General features: G+C 46.1%; 1 protein-coding gene across 5 annotated transcripts; it reads left to right on the top strand.

Moving 5' to 3' along the window:
- Positions 1 to 5,461: 5,461 nt before the first annotated feature.
- Positions 5,462 to 18,277, top strand: Tm4sf19 (transmembrane 4 L six family member 19). 5 transcript variants are annotated; one of them, XM_087186649.1, is made up of 6 exons: positions 5,462 to 5,545; positions 11,022 to 11,251; positions 11,715 to 11,792; positions 13,141 to 13,310; positions 13,494 to 13,663; positions 14,607 to 18,277. In XM_087186649.1, the coding sequence occupies exons 2-6, from the start codon at positions 11,051 to 11,053 to the stop codon at positions 14,675 to 14,677; spliced, it is 690 nt and encodes a 229-aa protein (XP_087042775.1). In that variant the 5' UTR covers positions 5,462 to 5,545; positions 11,022 to 11,050; the 3' UTR covers positions 14,678 to 18,277. The 5 variants fall into 5 exon arrangements, 4 of the variants coding, with proteins under 4 accessions (XP_087042775.1, XP_087042776.1, XP_087042774.1 ...); XM_087186650.1 differs by having other exon boundaries at positions 13,494 to 13,677; XR_015441001.1 differs by having other exon boundaries at positions 13,141 to 14,343.
- Positions 18,278 to 18,394: the final 117 nt, after the last annotated feature.

The raw sequence follows: 18,394 nt of genomic DNA, 5'->3' as shown, positions 1-18,394 counted from the left end.
AGTGGAACCATTGAGCAAAATCCCCTGCCCAAAGAGTTAAAGGCCCAAAATCCAGCTGTGGGGTCACCTCCATAAAGTGACCCAAGCGAGGAGGCGCAGCCTGTGGGCCAGCGGTGCATGAGTGAGAATGTTCGAGAAGGACCAAGCAGCCAGCTGCATCTGATGCTGCCCAACTGTCAAGTAAAAAGGACCATGCTGAGCTCTATGAGATCCAGTGACTGAAGACCAGAAGCTGTTTCACTGCCACATTCAAAACAAGCCGAAAGTGAATGAGTTGAAGTTTGCAATATTTTTATACTAATGAAGGAAAAAAACTTCCTCTTCAGTGAACTAGTATAAATGGCAGCTCTTTGAACACCTCTTCTTTTTTCCCCTTCCTCCAATTAAGGGCATGTGGTTGTATTTTGTCAGTTGTCAGTTGAGATTGGAGCCCGCCCACAGGAAGCTTAGTCACTACTGGAAAACAGCTGGCCTGGTAGTCGAACTGTGTCATCTTTTCCCTGTCCCTTCTGCTTGAATTCTTTTCTCAGCTTCCTGTTTCCTGATCAAATCTCATTTTAGACCCCATGGTATCCCCCAGAGCAGAACATGCCGGTGCTGTTCTGTGAAGCCTTTCGGCCTTAAGGCATTAAATTTTGTACCCTGGCCCTGTTTGTAATTTGTGTCCTCAGATTCCCATTTATTCCTCCCTAGAAGTATCACTGACAAAAGTAATAACGAGTAGCTCGCCTCCAGTAGAATCACTTCCAAAATTAAGATTCTATGAAAAAGTAATGCCTCAGTTCTTTCATGGTCATGACCAGGCATCTGTAACAGTCGATGGCTTACCATAAGGAAGACAAAAAATAGACCTGACACCGGCCTTTCCCTGCTCATCGTGAAGTGTAGTTTTTAAAAGAGCCTGGTTCATAAGATTAGCCATTAAATTGTCCCATATTGACCCTAAGAAGCAAAGATCTACAGCTGCCATTACACTCACTAAATTTGGCTCTTGAAGGGGTTAAAGGCAAGTTCCAGCATTTTCCTTTGTTCCACAAGCACCACTTCACTAATACCCATATAAGTGCTGGTGGTTAAGCCATTGGGTTTGAGATGAATACTGTAAAAATCTAGCAGTCAGGGCTGGGGATGTAGCTCGGTGCTGTGCCTGTCTCGCAAGTGCAAGGTCCTGAATTTGATGCCCAGTACTGCAAAAAAAAAAAAAAAAAAAAAAAAAAAAAAAAAAAATATATATATATATATATATATATATATATATATATATAGCAATCAGCTATCCAATTATACCAGTCATCTGAATATGAGATGTTCTAATAGGCACTGCATATAAAATCCCTTTTCCTAAGCTGAGGTGCAAGAATAGGGAGGAACTAACCCACCCTCAGCATTTTGCATCTGATTTAATTCTCAAGTCTGAGGTAGGCATAGTTTTACAAATGGGAGACTGAAACTCAGAGTTCACATTAGCTACTAGGTTACCTATAGCAGATATTAAGACGCAGGTCTCACATTGCCAAAGTACCACCTGCTTCCAAGAAGAAAAGCATGAAGACAGAACCTGGGCTGGGGAAAAAATGCATCTGCAGTATCAGCATGGGCCTGGAGAGCCAGGTGATGTCGGTTGCTTCCCCACCTATCTACCTGCTGCTATCATGAGCAGGTCAAGCTCCAGGGCGTCAGGTCTATCTGGACCACGAAGTTAACCTAACATTTCTTTTGTTTGCTTTAGGACTGTTTTAAGGGTCCAATGAAATAGGCTTGTTTGTTTGAGTTTGTTTTGTTTTTTGAAACGGGGTCTTACTATGTAGTTCCTACTGGCCTTGAACTCACTGTAGCCCAGGCTGGCCCTGAACTCAAGGCAATCCTCCTGCCTCAGGCTCCTGAGTGCTGGGATAACAGGTGTGTACCACCACACCTGGTGGAGTTTGGGCTTTTTGAGACAGGGTCTTGCTATGTAGTTCACCCTGGCCTTGAACTCATTATATAGCCCAGGGTGGCCTCAAAACCACGGCAGTTCCCCTGCCTCAGCTTCCTGAGTGCTGAGATCACAGGTGTGCCCCACCATCCCCAGCTTGAAATAGCTTGTACATTTTTTTAAGGTGAATAAAGCCTAATAATTCTATTGAAATTTAATTCTCTGGGAAGATAAAAGAACTCCTTTAAGCTGTATCATGGGTATCCAAGCATTTGACTTGCCAGAGCTACACTGAGTGAAGAGGAATTGTGTTGGGCCACATATATAATATAGTTAATGTACATAAGTAACAAAACTTCCTTATAAAAATATTTTTACTAGGGCTGGGGATTTAGCTCAGTGGTTCTGCCGCCTGCCTCGCAAGCGCAAAGACACGAGTTTGATCCCTGGTACCAAACAAACTAATAAAAAATACTTCTACTAGTGAAAATAGAAGGAAAAATGGAAACAAAGCTTTTGTACATAGGGAGGGAAGGGATCTTGAAGGGAGAATGGGATAAAATAAAAATAAAATTTATTAAAAAAACAAAAATAAAAAGGTTTTTACTGTAACTTCAGACAAGTGGCCCATGGGCCATTGATTGGACATCCCTGCGTAGTTACAATGGAAAGGAGAGCTGGATCCTATTTAATGAGCTTTTTGATAGTACTTTCCCAGATTTGGCTGGGACATGTGGACTGCTGTATACATGGAGATTTCTGCAGAGAGAGCAGCCCACATAGTGTTTCAAAGAGGTAAACTGGAACAGTTGTAATTGTCCCTTCTCCTGTATATGTATCAGAGGTTTTTCTCAATCATTTTTGTTGTTTTCTTTTCATCACTGGAAGTAAAATCTCTGTGCAGAGGCTGTGTTACTTTATCCAGTGCACCGATTAACATTTTTAAACTTTTTTCTTTTTTTTTTTTGTACTGGGGATTGAACTTGGGACCCTGCACTTTTGAGGCAGGTGGCAGAACCACTGAGGTAAATCCCCAGCTGTATTTTTAAATTTTTTTTTTTTTTTTTTTTTGTACCCGGGATCGAACTTGGGTCCTTGCGCTTGTGCAGCAGGCAGCAAAACCATTGGGCTAAATCCCCGGCCCAGTCCCCTTCCCATTTGCAAAAGATCTAGCTCCCCACTTTCTATCATCTTTTATTTTGCTCATTATTTATACTTTGAGTTTCTCATATAAGAGAAACCATGTGATATTTAAGTTTGTGTGTCTGATTTATTTCACTTAACATTGTAGTCTCAAAGTGCATCCATCTTCGTGCTAGTAACTTGAGTTTATCCTTTATGGCTGAGTAGTGCTCCCATACCTTAAGTTATTCATCAGTGATTCTTGTCTCCAGCTCTCCGCTCGCCCCAGGGTCTACAGCACAGGTGACAAGCAGCTTCCACCGTCGAACACCTCGGGGTTGTGAGGGGAGAGGATTTGAACAGCACAGGTGAAGCAAATGAAGGGGGGGAGCAGAAACAGATGTCTTTTTTTTTCTTTTTTTTTTTTGAACCAAATATCGAACTTGGGACCTTGTGCTTTCGAGGCAGGTGCCAGAACCACTGAGCTAAATCCCCACCCCAGACACAGATTCTTAAACAGGACACACAGCACTGCCCAGTAAGGACTGATAAATAAATAAAATCAGTAACAGCAAGAGGGAAAAGAAACCACATAAGGGGAAACGTTCACAGTGCACCCATCTGACAAAGGTCTCCTACCTCCCTGGCATACAGTGAACTGCAACAGCGCAAAAAAGTTAATTGATAAAAATGAGCATGACAGATGAACAGAAACTTCTTGAAAGAGAATCTCCAAATTTGAAAAAAAGCAAAAAAACCCAACCCCAAAACACACAAAGAAAAAAAGACTACAGTGGCCAGTATGTATATGAAAAGGTGCTGACTCATCAAGACAATGTGAACTCCCACAGCAGAGCCCCTTCCAAACAAACACCCACTGGAGGCCTAAAATTAAAAGTCTGTGGGCCTGTGGAGGAACTGGAGCTCTCCTACACTGTTGGGGGAGCATGAGTTGGCAGAACTGATCTAAGAAGCTGTTTAGCAACAGCCACCAAAGTGGAACCTGCACCTGACCTAAGACCCAGAAATCCGTAGTCCTAGGAATGGTCCCTGGAAAAATTAGTGTATAGTTCCCTCCAAGTTTGTGCATAAGAATATTCTTGCTGGGTGTGGTGATGCAAACCTATAATCCCAGCACTCAGGAGACTGAGGCAGGAGCACTGCTGGAAGGAAGTTCAAGGCCAGCCTGGGCTACATAGCAAAACCTTTTCTCAAAACAGAATATTCCCAACAGCATTATTTATAATAATGAATATACATACCCATCAAAAGAATGAATTTGATCCAGGCATGGTGGCATATGCCTGTGATCCCAGCACTGGGGAGGCTGAGGCATGAGGATCACTGAGAGTTGAAGGCCAGCCTGGGCTACATAAGGAGACCCTATCTCAAAAAAAAAAAAAAAAAAAAAGATAAATTGTGACATAGTCATAGAGTAGAATAATACTCTGCAATAACAAAAAATGAATTGCATGATGGAAGAATGTCACAGAATATTGAATGGAGCCAGGCTCTGTGGATATGTCTACAATTCCAGGCACTCCAGGCTGAAGCCAAAGGCTCTGAGTCCAGAAGTTTGAGAGTAACATAGAGAAACCCTGTTTTAAAAGGAGGCTGGCATGGTAGTATATGCCTGTAATGCCAATCCTTGGGAGGCTAAGGCAGGATTGCAGCGAGTTCAAAGCCAGCCTGGGCTATGTAGTGAATTCAAGGTCAGCCTGAACTGTAGTGAGACTCTGTCGCAAAAAACCAAAAGAAGGGGCGGGGATTTAGCTCAGTGGTGCCGATGACTGCCTCAAAAGCGCGAGGTCCCGAGTTCGATCCCTGGTACCAAACAAAGAAGAAGAGGGAAAAAAAAAACTAAAGGAAATTCAATGAAGAAGCTGGACATGGTGGTGCACACCTGTCATCCCAGTTACTTGGGAGGCTGTGGCAGGAGCATCTTAAATTCAAGGCCAGCCTGGGGAATTTAGCATACTGTCTCAAAATAAAAATTTTAAAAGGGCTGGAGCTGTTGCCCAGGGGCAGAGCACTTGTCTAGCATGCAGGAGGCCTGTTTTCAAACCCCAGAAACAAGGAATAGAAGGAAGGTGATGCAGTGCATGTGGTGTCTTAACAGTGCTGCTGTCCCACAGGGCCCAGATTCTGTGACGGGTGAAGCAGGAGGGTGGCAGCTGTCACAGCAAGTGCTCTGCCTGGGGAAGGACAGAGCGGTGGCTTCTCATGGGAGTTCCCAGTGACTCATGAGAACAGTTGCACTCACGGGGACGGGCTCCTGTCCTTCCTGGAGTCACATGAAAATGACCAGGGCCAGCAAGGAGGACAGGAAGCCCCTGCACAGAGGCGTGGGCACACATTTGCACGTGGGCCTGGATGGTCCCTATATATCCACAGCCTCCCTGGCCTCCGCAAAGTCTTGGAGAGAAACCTTCAGGTTGGCCCTGCAGGTGGCCCTGCTTCGAAGAGCTGCCCATCCCAGGCTCTTTCCTGACTGGCCGGCAGGTGCAGGTAAGCAGAGGTGAAAGGGTCCTGGGACATGATAGCCAGGAAACATTGGGCCCAGAAGTTGAGAGCACAAAGGGGGCACATGCCTATCCTCCCAGAGCTCCAGGAGGCTGAGGCAGGAACATGGCAAGTTCAAGCTTAGCAACCTGGGTAATTTAGTGAGACCAAGAGGTGGGGAAGTAGCTCAGTGCAAAGGGCCTGGGTTCATTACCCATGAGCACAAAAGAAAAAAGAGAGAGAGAGTTATTCAGGAGTTTTAAGGGGAAATAGACATTTAAATTAATCACACAGTGGAAACAGCAGCTGTGTTTTGTCTCCGTGTACAGGATGCTTAGTTCTTGGGACAGTGTTGAGGTAGTGACTTAAGAGGTGGGATCCCGTGGGGGCTGGGAAGGGATTCTGGTCTCCCAGCTAGGCTGCAGCTCAGTGGCAGAGTGCCTGCTCAGCATGTGTGAGGCCTTGGGTTCCATCGTTAGCACACACACACACACACACACACACACACACACGTACATCTCCCTGGCCTCCTGTCTCACCACACTGTCCCTTCTGTGTGCTCCCAGCCCTGTTTCTCTGTGGCCATGCACCCTGCAGCCACCAGCACCATGGACCCAGTCATCCTCTCTTGTTCATAAATGCCACTATCTCACAGCAATGCAAAGTGGCCCAATAGCAGCCACTTCCTGGGGATGTCATGGCTGAGGTTTTTTCCAGAAGCACATGGACCCTAGACACATAAGAACAATTATCACTAGTTCTTGTTTTAATTCATAGTTTTTTAAAGCTAGCAAGGTGGCCCATGCCTATAATTTCAGCCACTGAAGAGGCTGAGGCAGGAGGATCACAAGTTCAAGGCCAGCCTGGGCAACAAGTGAGACTCCGCCTCAAAATAAAGAGCAAAAGGACTGGTGATGTTGCTCAGTGGTTTAGCAGCCCTTGCTTTGATGTTTTGATTCCCAGTACAAAAAAATGCTTTTCACATATCAGTGAAGATATAAAAGGAGAAGAGAGTAAAATAAAAGCAGAGGAGAGCTTTTCTAATTTATCTAGACATGATATCTTCATGTCTAATCAATTTTTATATATAATTATATGCAATAAAATTCACACATTTTAAGTGGAAAGTTTGATGGATTTGTCAGCACAGACTGTTATGTACTCACTGTGAGAATCTGGATGCAGAACATTTTGGTCACCTCGAAATGCTTCTGTGAGCCCTGTCCCATCCCAAGCCGGTGGCAACCCCTGATCTGCTTTGTCACCAGCCTTTTCCGGAATTTCACATGGAATCCTATGGGAGAGGTCTTTTGCTTCTGGCTTTTGTCACTTAATGCTTCAGAGATTTATCTATGTTGTCATGTGTCAGTAGTTTATTCACTTCTGTTGCCTTGTCATAGCACTCAATTGTATAGGTAGAATTCAATTTATTCATGCATTCTTTTTTGTTTTTATTTATTTGTTTTGTTTTAGAGACTGGGTCTCACTCTGTAGCTCAGGCTGGCCTTGAACTCACTATGTAGCTGAGGCTGGCCTTGGAACTTGTGGCAAACCTCCTGCCTCAGCCTCCTGAGTGCTGGGATTACATGTGTGTGCCACCACACATGGCTAATTAAATTAACTTTATCATGTGAAAATATCTAACATTAACTTTGTCATTTTAGCCATTGTATTTCTTTTTATTATTATTTTTTGGACAGGGTCTCACTATATAGTTCAGGCTGGCCTCAAACTCACTGCAATCCTTCTGTCACAGCCTCCTCCTCCTGAATGCTGGGATTATAGGTGTGCACCACCATGTCCAGCTATCAGTTTAGCCACTTCAAAGTGTACAATTCTGTGGTTGTTTATCACCTTTGCAAGGTTGTGCAGCCATCACCATTATCTATTTCTCTAACCCAAACAGAAACTCTGTAACACTAAATAAGCGCTCACCATTTCTTCTCCTATTCCCTCTTCTCTATAGTCTGCCTCTATAAATGTGGCTATTCTGTATAGGTCATATATGTGGAGTATTCAGTGCTGTATTTTAGTGTCTGGCTTATTTCACTTTTTCTTTCTTTCTTTCCTTTCTTTCTTCCTTCCTTCCTTTCTTTCATTCTTTCTTTCTTCCTTTCTTCCTTTCTTTTCACAGATCTCACTAAGTAGTTTAGGCTGGCCTCGAACTCCTGGCAATCCTCCTGCCTCGGCCACTCAAGTGCTGGGATCACAGGTGTGCGCCACCCTACCCAGCATTTAGCATGTTTTCAAGTTTCATACATATTGAAGCATGGATCAGAGCTTTTTTTTCATTGCTGAATACTATTCCTCTGTATGTGCACATTTTATCCATTCATCTCTTGAGGGACACATGGGTTTTTGCATATTTCTAACTTTTAGTTATTATGAATAAAGCTACTACAGACATTCAAGTACTGGTATTTGTATAGACACATATTTTCATTTCTCTTGAATAAACATGTGGGAGTAGAATTATTGGCTTGTTTGATAAATGAATGTTTAACTTCATAAGAAACTGCCAAGCTGTTTTCCAAAATGGCTGTTATCATTTGTGCTGTTACCATTTGCATTTTCACCAGCAAAGCATGAGAATTCAGCTGCCCTATATCCTCACCAACACTTGTACAGTCCAACTTTTTAAATTCTAACAATTCTAGTGGATGTATAGGTCCCCTCCCCACCCCTCTGTATTTTTATTTATTTATTTATTTATTTATTTATTTATTTATTTATTTGGTTCTGGGGATGGAACTCAGGTCCTTGCGCTTGTGCAGCCCATGGCGAAACCACTGAGCTAAGTCCCCGGCTCCCCTATATTTTTTTAGACAGGGTCTCACTATGTAGTTCAGGCTGATCTTGAACTTACTATGTAGCCCAGGCTGGCTTTAAACTTGTGGGGATCTTCCTGCCTCAGCCTCCTATGCTGGGATTACAGATGTGTGCCACTATACTAGGCTCTCTTTCTCTATTTTAAGGTGGGTCTCACTATGTTGCCCAGACAGGTTTTGAACTCCTGGGCTCTACTGATTTTCCTGCCTCTGCCACCTAAGTAGCTGGACTACAGGGTGCAGATTACCCCACCCAGCATTTTTTATTGTTGTTTTAATTGCATTTCTTTATGTTAATGTTAATTACATGTTGTTAATGTAGATGTTAAATATCTTTCCACGTTCTCAGTTATCATCTGTATATCTTCTGTGAGATGAAATAAGGTGTCTGTTAAAATATTTTCCACATTTTAAATTATTTTAAATTCAATTCTTTTTCCTGTATTTTTTTCAATCGCGGTGTCTGGTGGTGCTGGAGAGGGAACCTAGGGCCTCAATGTTCGGGGCAAGCCCTCTGCTTCTGAGCTGGACTCCTGACCCTTATCACCGTGTTTTAAGAGTTCTTTGTATCACTGAGATAGAGGCTCTTGTCAGATGTGCCCATATTGAAATACACACCACAGAATATGTACTGTGAACATTTCTCCTCATCTTTGTTTACCTTTTCATTTTCTTTAAAATATCTTTTTTTTTTTTGGTACCAGGGATCAAACTCTGGTCCTTGTGCTTGCACAGCAGGCAGCGAAACCGCAGAGCTAAATCCCCTGCCCTTAAAAGTATCTTTTGAAGTGCACATTTTACATTTGTCTTTCCTTCTCCTCTTCCTCTTTCTTTTCCCCTTCTCCTCCTCCTTTTTTTCTTTTCCTGGTGATTGAACTCAGGACCTTCACACTTAGCTCCATCTCCAGTCCTTTTCTTTCTTTTTTTGGGGGGGGTACCGGGGATCAAACTGAGGACCTTGCACTCGTGAGGCAGGCACGGTGCCATTGAGCTAAATCCCCTTTTCAACTTTTTATTTTGAGACAAGCAGGATCTTGCTAAATTGCCCAAGTTGCTGGGCTCAATCTGGCAATCCTCCTGCTTCAGCCTCCCAGAGTGCTGGGATTACAGGTGGTGGCCACCATGCCCTCGCGATATGTCATTTTTTATGGGCTGTTTTTTTGTTCTGAGAAAACTTTGTCTAGCCCAGTGTTTTTTTCTTATAGAATTATCTGTTAAACTTATATCCAGGAGCCATTCTAAGTTAATTTCTGAACATAATATGATTACATTAGTCAAGGTCAATTTATAACCTTTGTATATGTCTTGTTCTAGCACCATTTGTTGAAGGGACCATCAGTACCCCACTGAATTATCAGCCTTTAAGAAAATCAAGTGTCCTGTGTGTGTAGATCTATTTGGGAACCCTCTGGTCTGTTCCAGAAATCTTATGTCTTTCTTTAGACTATGATATCACTGTTTTAATTCTGTAGCTTTATAAAAAGTCTTGAAATAAATCTTGAAATCTTGGAGATGTAAATTCTCCAAATTTGGCCTTCTTTTTCAAAATTGTTTTGGCTAACATAGATCTTTTGCATTTCCATGTAAATTGAGATTCAGCTGTCAGTTTCTGTAAAAACTTTGGTAGACTGAGATTGTTTTATTCTCTACATCAGTTTAGGGAAAATTGACGTTAGTGAGACTGACTCTTCTGACTCACAAACATAGTGTATCCTTCCATTTATTTAGGTCGTCCTTACTTTCCTGGGCAATACTTTATAATTCTTGCTCATATTTTGTTAAATTTATCCATATATATGCTTATTTTCCCCACTGCTGAAGATTGAATCTAGGGTCTTCACACTGAGCTACACTCCAAGACCTTTTTACTGTTTTTATTTTATTTTATTTTTTTGGTACCGGGGATCGAACTCCGGTCCTTGTGCTTGCGCAGCAGGTGGCGAAACCACTGAGCTAAATCCCTGGCCCTTTACTGTTTTTATGTTGAAACTGGGTCTCACTAAGTTGCCCAGGCTGGTCTCCTCCTGCCTCAGCTTCCAGAATAGCTGGAATTATAGGTGTTTGCTGTTGGACACTGATGGAACTTTTTGCTAGCTTGCTGGGGATTTTCTACATAAATGGTGTGAACTGGAATGATGGGAATGTGATTTCTTCCTTTCCCATCTGGTTGGCATTTTCTTCTTTTATTTTTCCTATTGCCCTGGATGAACCTCCTACACAATTTTGGGTAGAAATGCTCAGAATGGGTATTGTGATGACACCTTTAAAAATGTGTTGTTTTTTTTTTAGCAAATAGAAATAATCCCTGGTTGTAACAGAGGCAGAAGTAAACTGTGATGAGGAGTGGAATGCGCGTGTGAGTAGGGTTGGCAGAAAATGGAGCCATTAAATCCTATTCATTGGGGAAGATTTATGTATTTTGAGACAGGGGCTCCCTACATAGTTCAGACTGGCCTTGAACTCACTAGGTAGCCCAGGCTGGCCTGAACATCTGGTGATCTCCCTGCCTTGGCCTCCCGAAAGCTGAGATTACGGGTGTGCACCACCTCACCCAGCTGCTATTAGGGAGGACTGATAAAGGACAGTGTCCCTCAGGTCTCCTCATAGGACCCCAGGAGTGACAGTGTCTGTTTCCCCCTCATCACACTCTCCAGGCTGCTCCTGTGCCGCCCCTCGATGCAGGATGCTGTTCTCTCCCTGCCTGCTGGGCTGCTCCAGGACCTGCTCCCGAGTGCTGGGGCTGAGCCTGGGGACTGCAGCTCTGTTTGCCGCCGGTGCCAACACAGTGCTCCTCTTCCCGAACTGGGACGTCAGCTACCTGCTTCGGGGCCTCATAGGCCGGCATGCCTTGCTGGGTTCCGGGCTCTGGGCAGGGGGCCTCATGGTGAGATCAGGCTCAGGGTGGAGTTGGGGGGTGTGGGAGGAGCAGCGCTTCAATGGTTGCAATCCTTGGGTCTTGGGTCTTGAATGCCCACTCCCAGGGTTTGGGAACCAGGCAGGCTGGGGTGAACCTGACACCCACAGCTCGGGTCACACTGGTCTCTTGAGAAGCCCTGGTCCAATAAGACAGAGCCAGGCATAGTGGTGCACACCTGTAATCCCAGCACTTGAGAGGCTGGGGCAGGAAGATCTCTGTGGGCTGGAGGTCAGTGTGGACTACATAGTCAGTTCAAGGCCAACCTGAACTACATAGTAAGACCCTGTCTCCAAAAACAATACCAAAAACAACAAAAGAGGCCAATAAAACAAATTCTTGTGAGGTGGCCAACCACTATTCCAATAGCCATGGGCAGCAGTGGACACAGGCAGAATTGGAAATGACCCAGTCTCTCCCTGACATTCTGTAGGTGCTCGTGGCTGCCACCCTTATCTCTATGATGGGCTGGAGAGGCTGCTGCTTCAGGAAGAGCGCACCGTGTTGCAGCGTAAGGCACAGTCCACCAGCTCCTTGTTGGCTTCTTCTAGATGCACAGAGGTCAAGGCCAGTTACAGTTCTGAGGCTCAAAGTCAAGTCCAAACTGTGGCTCTGAATGCCACCAAGCTCTGGGGCGAGCTGCCCACTTTCCAGTCCCCGTCCTCATCTGCCACATGGGGGTGGCTGCCAAGAGGGAGGAAGGGCGCAAGGGCCTCTGGGGTCATAGAAATGGGAGAGGCAGTTGTCTTCCTTAGTTCATTAGACAATACAGACAGGAGTTCTGGACATGGTAATCAGGGTCATTGTAGAAAGGTTCCTGGCTATTTTAATCAGTATTTTCTTAGAGGAGTGGGGCTGTGGCTCAGAGGTAGAGCACCTGCCCAGCATGCCCAAGGTCCTTATAGTGAGAGATAATGTGTAGAGATGTATATATGTATATATATGCACGTATCTATACATTATTTTCTGTTGTTTGCTTTTTTGGGGGTTGGATAGAGTTGGACTATGTAGCCAGGCTGGCCTTAGATTCACTGAGATCCTCCTGTTTCAGCCTCCTGGGTGCTGGGATTACAGATGTGCACCACCCTGCCAAGCAATCCTGAATATTTTAACTTGGGGTCAAAACTTACTAAGTGCCTTTCTTTGACCCCTAGCTTGACACCAATGGGAAAATTACTGTGAAGAAAAACTCTGTAGGTCTTTTTTTTTTTTGTACCGGGGATTGAACTCAGGACCTTGTGCTTGCAAGGCAGGTGATGGAACCACTGAGCTAAATCCCTGGCCCAACTCTGTAGGTCTTATTCACATATTAAAGATAGGCATTCTTTGGGAGGGAGGTAGAGACGCACAGTTGGGGACCAGAGGGAGCCTCCCTGGGAAGCCACAGGGTGGAATGGGGGGGCTGCTTCTGGCCTTGCCTGCAAGCTTGCTCTTGCTTGCTGTCTCCCTCCTTCCCTTCCTTCCTCTTTAGTTTGATTTGAGAAAGAGGCTGGCCAGCCTGTCCTTAGAGGAGTCAGAGTTGGGCATGGGAAGCCAATCTGCCCTTCCTTCCCCAAACCTAAGCGATGCAGTCTGGGTGCAAAGGTGTCTGGTGCCAACCTGCTAAGGCCCTGAAGAATCTGCTGAGTCAGGGAGATGCAGGCCCAAGTGCCTTCGTTTCTTTCTTGGGCCTGTTTCCTTCCCTCAGCCCTTCTCAGCTCTACCTGGGACCCCCATCAGCCACCCCACTTGAGTCACGCTGTAAAGGAAGTGCTAGAAAGCAAAGTGTCCCCTATGAGGGAGGGGACAGCCTGAGCACAGGGGAGTTGGATGCGGAGGCCACACCCGGGCAGCTGTTTCCTGTTCCCCTCCCTCTGCAGATCCTCACTGCTCTCCTTGCCGCTGGCTTGGCTTTGGTCGGAGCCCTGATATGTTTCGTCACTTCTGGAGTGGCCCTGAGAGATGGTCCACTGTGCATGTTCAATATCTTGTCCTACAATCAGACACAGGCATGGAAATACGGCTACCCATTCAAAGACCTGCGGCACACGTACGAGCTGGGGACATGGATTTGTGGTCTTTTCAGAGGCACAAGGAGACAGGCAGATAGATGCTCCTGCCTCAACCTCCCAAGTGCTGGGATTACTGCCACACCTGGCTCTGGGCCTTCTCTTGGGGTTGCTTGTGTGGCTTTCCTTGCTTACTCCCTAACCTGGCCTGATTTTTGGGACAGGAATTATCTGTATGACCGGTCGCTCTGGAGCTCTGTCTGCCTAGAGCCCTCCATGGCTGTCGTCTGGCACGTATCCTTCTTCTCAGTTCTCCTGTGCATCAGCACCCTCCAGCTTCTCCTGGTGGCCGTCCATTTCATCAACAGCTTCCTTGGCCTCTTCTGCAGCCTCTGTGAGGAATGATAGGTAACACCCCTAGGTGCCTGGGGATTCCTTCAGGCTGCCTGGAAGCCTTTCATACAGTGGTGGTTATGAAAGACAAAAGAGTATCCCTTCGCAATATTATTACAGCCGTGATACCAATAACATAACTCTTGCATGTAGGCTGTATGACGTACTTAAAGTCACACAATAAGCCAGGCATGGTGGCAAGCACCTGTAATCCCACCACTCGGGAGGCTGAGGCAGGAGGACCATCCAGGTCAGTCTGGGCTACACAGTGAGACCCTATCTCAACACCCCCCCCCCAAACAAAAACAATCCTCAAAAAAATCCCAAAACCAAACCAAAACAAACAAAAAGCACACAGCTAGGTTAAGGGACAGTCAGCACCTGACCCCCTATCTTCTCCATTCAAGTTCACCAACTGCTCTGGACTTGTATTGTGTGTCCCCCAAATCCATAGGCTGATGCCCTTACCCCAGCGTGTCTAGGACAACGCCTTTAATGTGATCATCAGCTGGACCTCATCTTTCATCCCTGAGGCTGTGGCCTTGCAGGGCTGCCAGGACGGGGACAGGGTACAGAGGACAGCAGGAAGGAATCCCCCAGTCCAGACACCACCTCCTATCTCCCGTACAGGATCAAGGAGCCCCGCAGTTCCCAGCTGGCTGATTTCATCTCAGGGTCACGGTAGGATGGGCCTGACCTGTAGAAACTTCTGTAGGGGACAGGGACCAACACTGCCACACAATTAATGGAGAACTGAAAGATTATTTAGGCCCTGAGGGTGTGGCTCAGTGATAAGAGGACATGCTTAGCATGTGCAAGGCCTGGGCTTGTATGCCCAGCATCACACACACACACACACACACACACACACACACACACACACACGCTTGTGTGTGTGCCTGTGCAAATTTACATCTGCTTTTTTTGTTTTCTTTTTTCGACAGGGTCTCACTATGTAGCCCAGGCTGGCCTTGAACTCACAGCGATCCTCCTGCCTCAGCCTCTCAAGTGCTGATTAAAAGTGCGTGCCACCATGCCCAGTCACATGTACTTTTGGACGAGTGGGGCACGCGCACACGGATGCACGTGTACTCACACCCACCCTGGAACAGCCCTCCTTTTCTGGCTGAGCAAGCCTGGAGGTGAGAGAGGTCAGTCCTTGAATCGAGCCAGTTCCCAGTGGACAGCTGACTCCTCCTCACCTCCGTGCCTCAGGTACTCTGGGCTGTTACTCTAGGCCCCTGGAGCGCTTCCAGGGACAGCGCCTGCTCCCTAGGTCTCAGCCGGCGACCCAGCCTCCTGTCCCACTGCGCACGCCTAGGGTGGCTCCTCCCCTCACAGGGGCACCGCCCGGGCGGTGCATGTGGTAGGAGATGGGGCTTCCAGCCTTGAGGTCCAAGTGCAGCCCCTTGGTGACAAGGCCCTACATTCTCCATAATTCTATTTTGGGCCCTGATTTGCGGGGAAAGGGGAGAGGGAAAAGGGCCTTGGAGAAGGAAGGAGGAGAGTTCTGCAGATAGGCTGGTGTGGCTCTATTCAGCAGGATGGGGTCAGGTAAATCTTTTCTTTAGAAGAAAAGCCGTCTGGGGTTGCTCTCGTGACCACCGCTGTGGATGAGGAGGGTGATTTCCGGTTTCTAGTCCCGCGCAGAGGAGGCAGGGCCACCTTCAGAGCAGTGTGTCCTTCCACTTCCGGTTAGTGCTCAGGTGTCTGGAGGACACAGGACATGTGTCATGGACACCATGTCCGGTGTGAGGCTCAGATTGACTCGACGTGACACTTCGATGCAGCACGTGCTGGTACACCTCGCTCCCACTGGATCCGAAGAGATGGCAGTTCTAATCCATCAGTGTTAATACCCAACCCGCAGTCCTGCTAAGTAGGAGGCGCCCTTGTTTGCACTGAAGGATGGGTTTAGCGGTATACAGTTCTATCACATAGCTAAGGAAAAGGTTTTCTGCAGCTCTTCTGTAAGTTGGAGATTTGAAACAACCGCTAAAGATCACGCTTTTTGCTTAAACTTCTCAGCTGTGTTTCATGGACAGGGACCTTCCCTTTGCTGTGTTGTCAGGTTTATAGTTCAAGGCCTTCTTTATCTTCCCACCTTGATCCTGACTGTTATAGTGAGTGACACCTTATATAGTAATAGTCCAGCACTCCCAGCCAAATCTGTTCTTGCAGGAAAGGCCTCGGTGTTACTTGTTTTTGTATCTCTAGCCCCAGCAAAGATGGCATAATAAAGTGCCCATTAAATGACTCAAGTCCTCTGTATTTTTTGCTGGACTGCACTGGATAGAGCAAGAGAAACACAGTTGAAGAGATCATAAAAGGTGAAGGAAAGTGCTTCCCAGAGATACGATTTTTTTTTTTTTGAGTCAAGATCTTATGTAGTTCAGGCTGGCCTCGAACTCACTATGTAGCCCGAGGTTGGCTTCGAACTCTCATCAATCCTGCCTCAGCCTCCCGAGGGTTGGGATTACAGGCGTTCACCACCACATCCAGGGAGGTACGATTTCTTACATTTCTTAAACACCAAAGAGAAAATACCACCTGTCTAAGAGACATCGAACTTTTGTGTATGCAGGTGGAGTCAGGCTTGTCTGTGGATGCAAGACTCCTGCTAGAGATGCCTTGGGTACTGTCAGCCTTGGGGCAGCTACAGAGGTGGTAGAGGAGCCCTGAATGGGTACAGGGTATACACCTGGGCCTTGGGCCTCTGCATAGACCTCAGTCTGGGGGCCAGGTCCAGGAGGAAGGCTCAGCAAACCATTCATGTCAGGGTGGGCTTATGAGCAGGGAACTGTGAATTCTGGAGGTGGGGCCACCGACAAGGGGCCATCCAAAGATTTCAAATAGCAATGATAAAGGAAAGGCACTGTCTTCATTACACTCCGCTAAGACACAACACCCAACGCCCACAAGTTGAAGGCGAGGTTTACTTTGGGTCACAGTTTGTAGAGGTTTTAATCTATAGTTGGCTGGCTCCAAGGCAGGGCAGCATGGCAGAAGGACATGGAGAGAGGAGAGTCCATGGCAGGGCAGGGGAACCAGAGGGGTCCAAGGAGTCGGGAGATACATCATTCCATGCTACACCTGCAGTGACTGCCTCTTGTGAACAGGCTCCACTTCCCAACATCACATTTGGCTATAAACTCACCAGTGGACTAATCCCCCAACAAGTATAGTGCCTCCATGTTCCAATCACCTCCCAAAAGTGTCCCCCCATGAGAACATGAGGCTTTGGGGGGCATCTAAACATAAACCATTAACAGCCGCTCTGGGAAAATGAGGTTGGGGAGTTTACTGGAACCAGGGAGACCAATCTAAGCAATAATGTCAACCAGGTGCTTTGTAAACCATAACCAAGAATAGTTAAGAATTTGCTGGTCTCTGCTGGAAGTTGTAAAGGTATACTTTTATACAAGCTACCCCTTTTGCACCTTTCAGGAGCAAGTTTTGGAACTTATTGACACGACTAATAGGTTGAAGTAAACCAAAGGAATCTTGGATGTATATTGGAGAATGTTTTTTGTTTGTTTTGGGTACCAGGGATCGAACTCTGGACCTTGCACTTGGTGGGCAGTCGAGGCACCACTGAGCTAAATCCCTGGTCCCTTTTGTTTGTTTTTTGAGACGGGGTCTCACTAAGTAGTCCAGATTGGCCCTGAAATCCTGGCCAGGAATTGAATCTTTTGACTCAGCCTCCCGAGTGCTGGGAGTACAGATGTGTGCCAGCATGCCTGGCAATGCTCTTAGTTTTTATAGCTGATAGAAGACAGGACCTACCAGACTTCTAAAGCTGGACGAACCACCGGTGCTCACAAGCAGGGAATGCAGCCTAAGGCTGCTTCTTTCCTGACTTCTGCACTGGAGCAGGGGTGGAGTGAGTGGGGGTGGGGCACAGCTGGCCGCTGGGAAACTGAAAGCTGACGATGGGTCAGTGGAGCACTCTGCACACTTATTTCTGAAGGAGCCAGATCATATTTCAGGCTTTGTGGGCCATCTGGCCTCTGTTGCACCAACTCAATTGTGCCTACATGGGACCCAAGCAGCCATGGACAAGATATAAATGAGCATAGCTTTGTTCTAATGAAGCTTTACGGTTATATAAAGAAGATTGCTATAATTTTCATGTGTCACAAAGTATCCTTTCTTCCTTTGATTTTTCTGATGGTTAAAAACAATATAAATTCTGTTCTTACCCAGTGCAGTGGTGCACACCTGTAATCCCAGCACTCAGGAAGCTGAGGCAGCTGGATTTCAGAGTTCGAGGCCAGCCTAGGCTACATAATGACTTAAAGGCCAGACTAAACTACAGATGACTTTGTCTTAAAAATAAATAAATAAGAGTATGTAAAGGTGCATATCTCCAATGATGAATGTCATTATACTGTACACCTAAAATGTACCAATAAAAGGATATAAAAAATAAAAAAATAAAAAAAAATTTTAAAACCCTGTTCTTGGCTCACAAGTCCAAACAAACAAACAAACAAAACCAGCAAGAAGGCTGGGTTTGGTCTGCAGGCCGGTATGAAGACTCAATGATTAGAGGCAGACACCTCAGCTCACTAGCTGTATACCTCTGGTCAAATTGCCTTAGTTTTGCATCCCTCAGGGTCCGTGCAAGACTGGCCTGTGCTTAAAGCCAATGGACACGTTCAAGAGCTTGGTAAGCAGGACAGAGATATGAGGTGTGATCGAAAAACACGGTGAAAAAAAGAAACACACA

Source organism: Heterocephalus glaber, unplaced genomic scaffold, assembly GCF_053883595.1.
Source record: "Heterocephalus glaber isolate CG9 unplaced genomic scaffold, H.glaber_assembly_v1.0 deba00001504, whole genome shotgun sequence".
Lineage (NCBI taxonomy): Eukaryota > Metazoa > Chordata > Mammalia > Rodentia > Bathyergidae > Heterocephalus > Heterocephalus glaber.
This window is presented reverse-complemented; position numbering and strand designations above follow the sequence as displayed.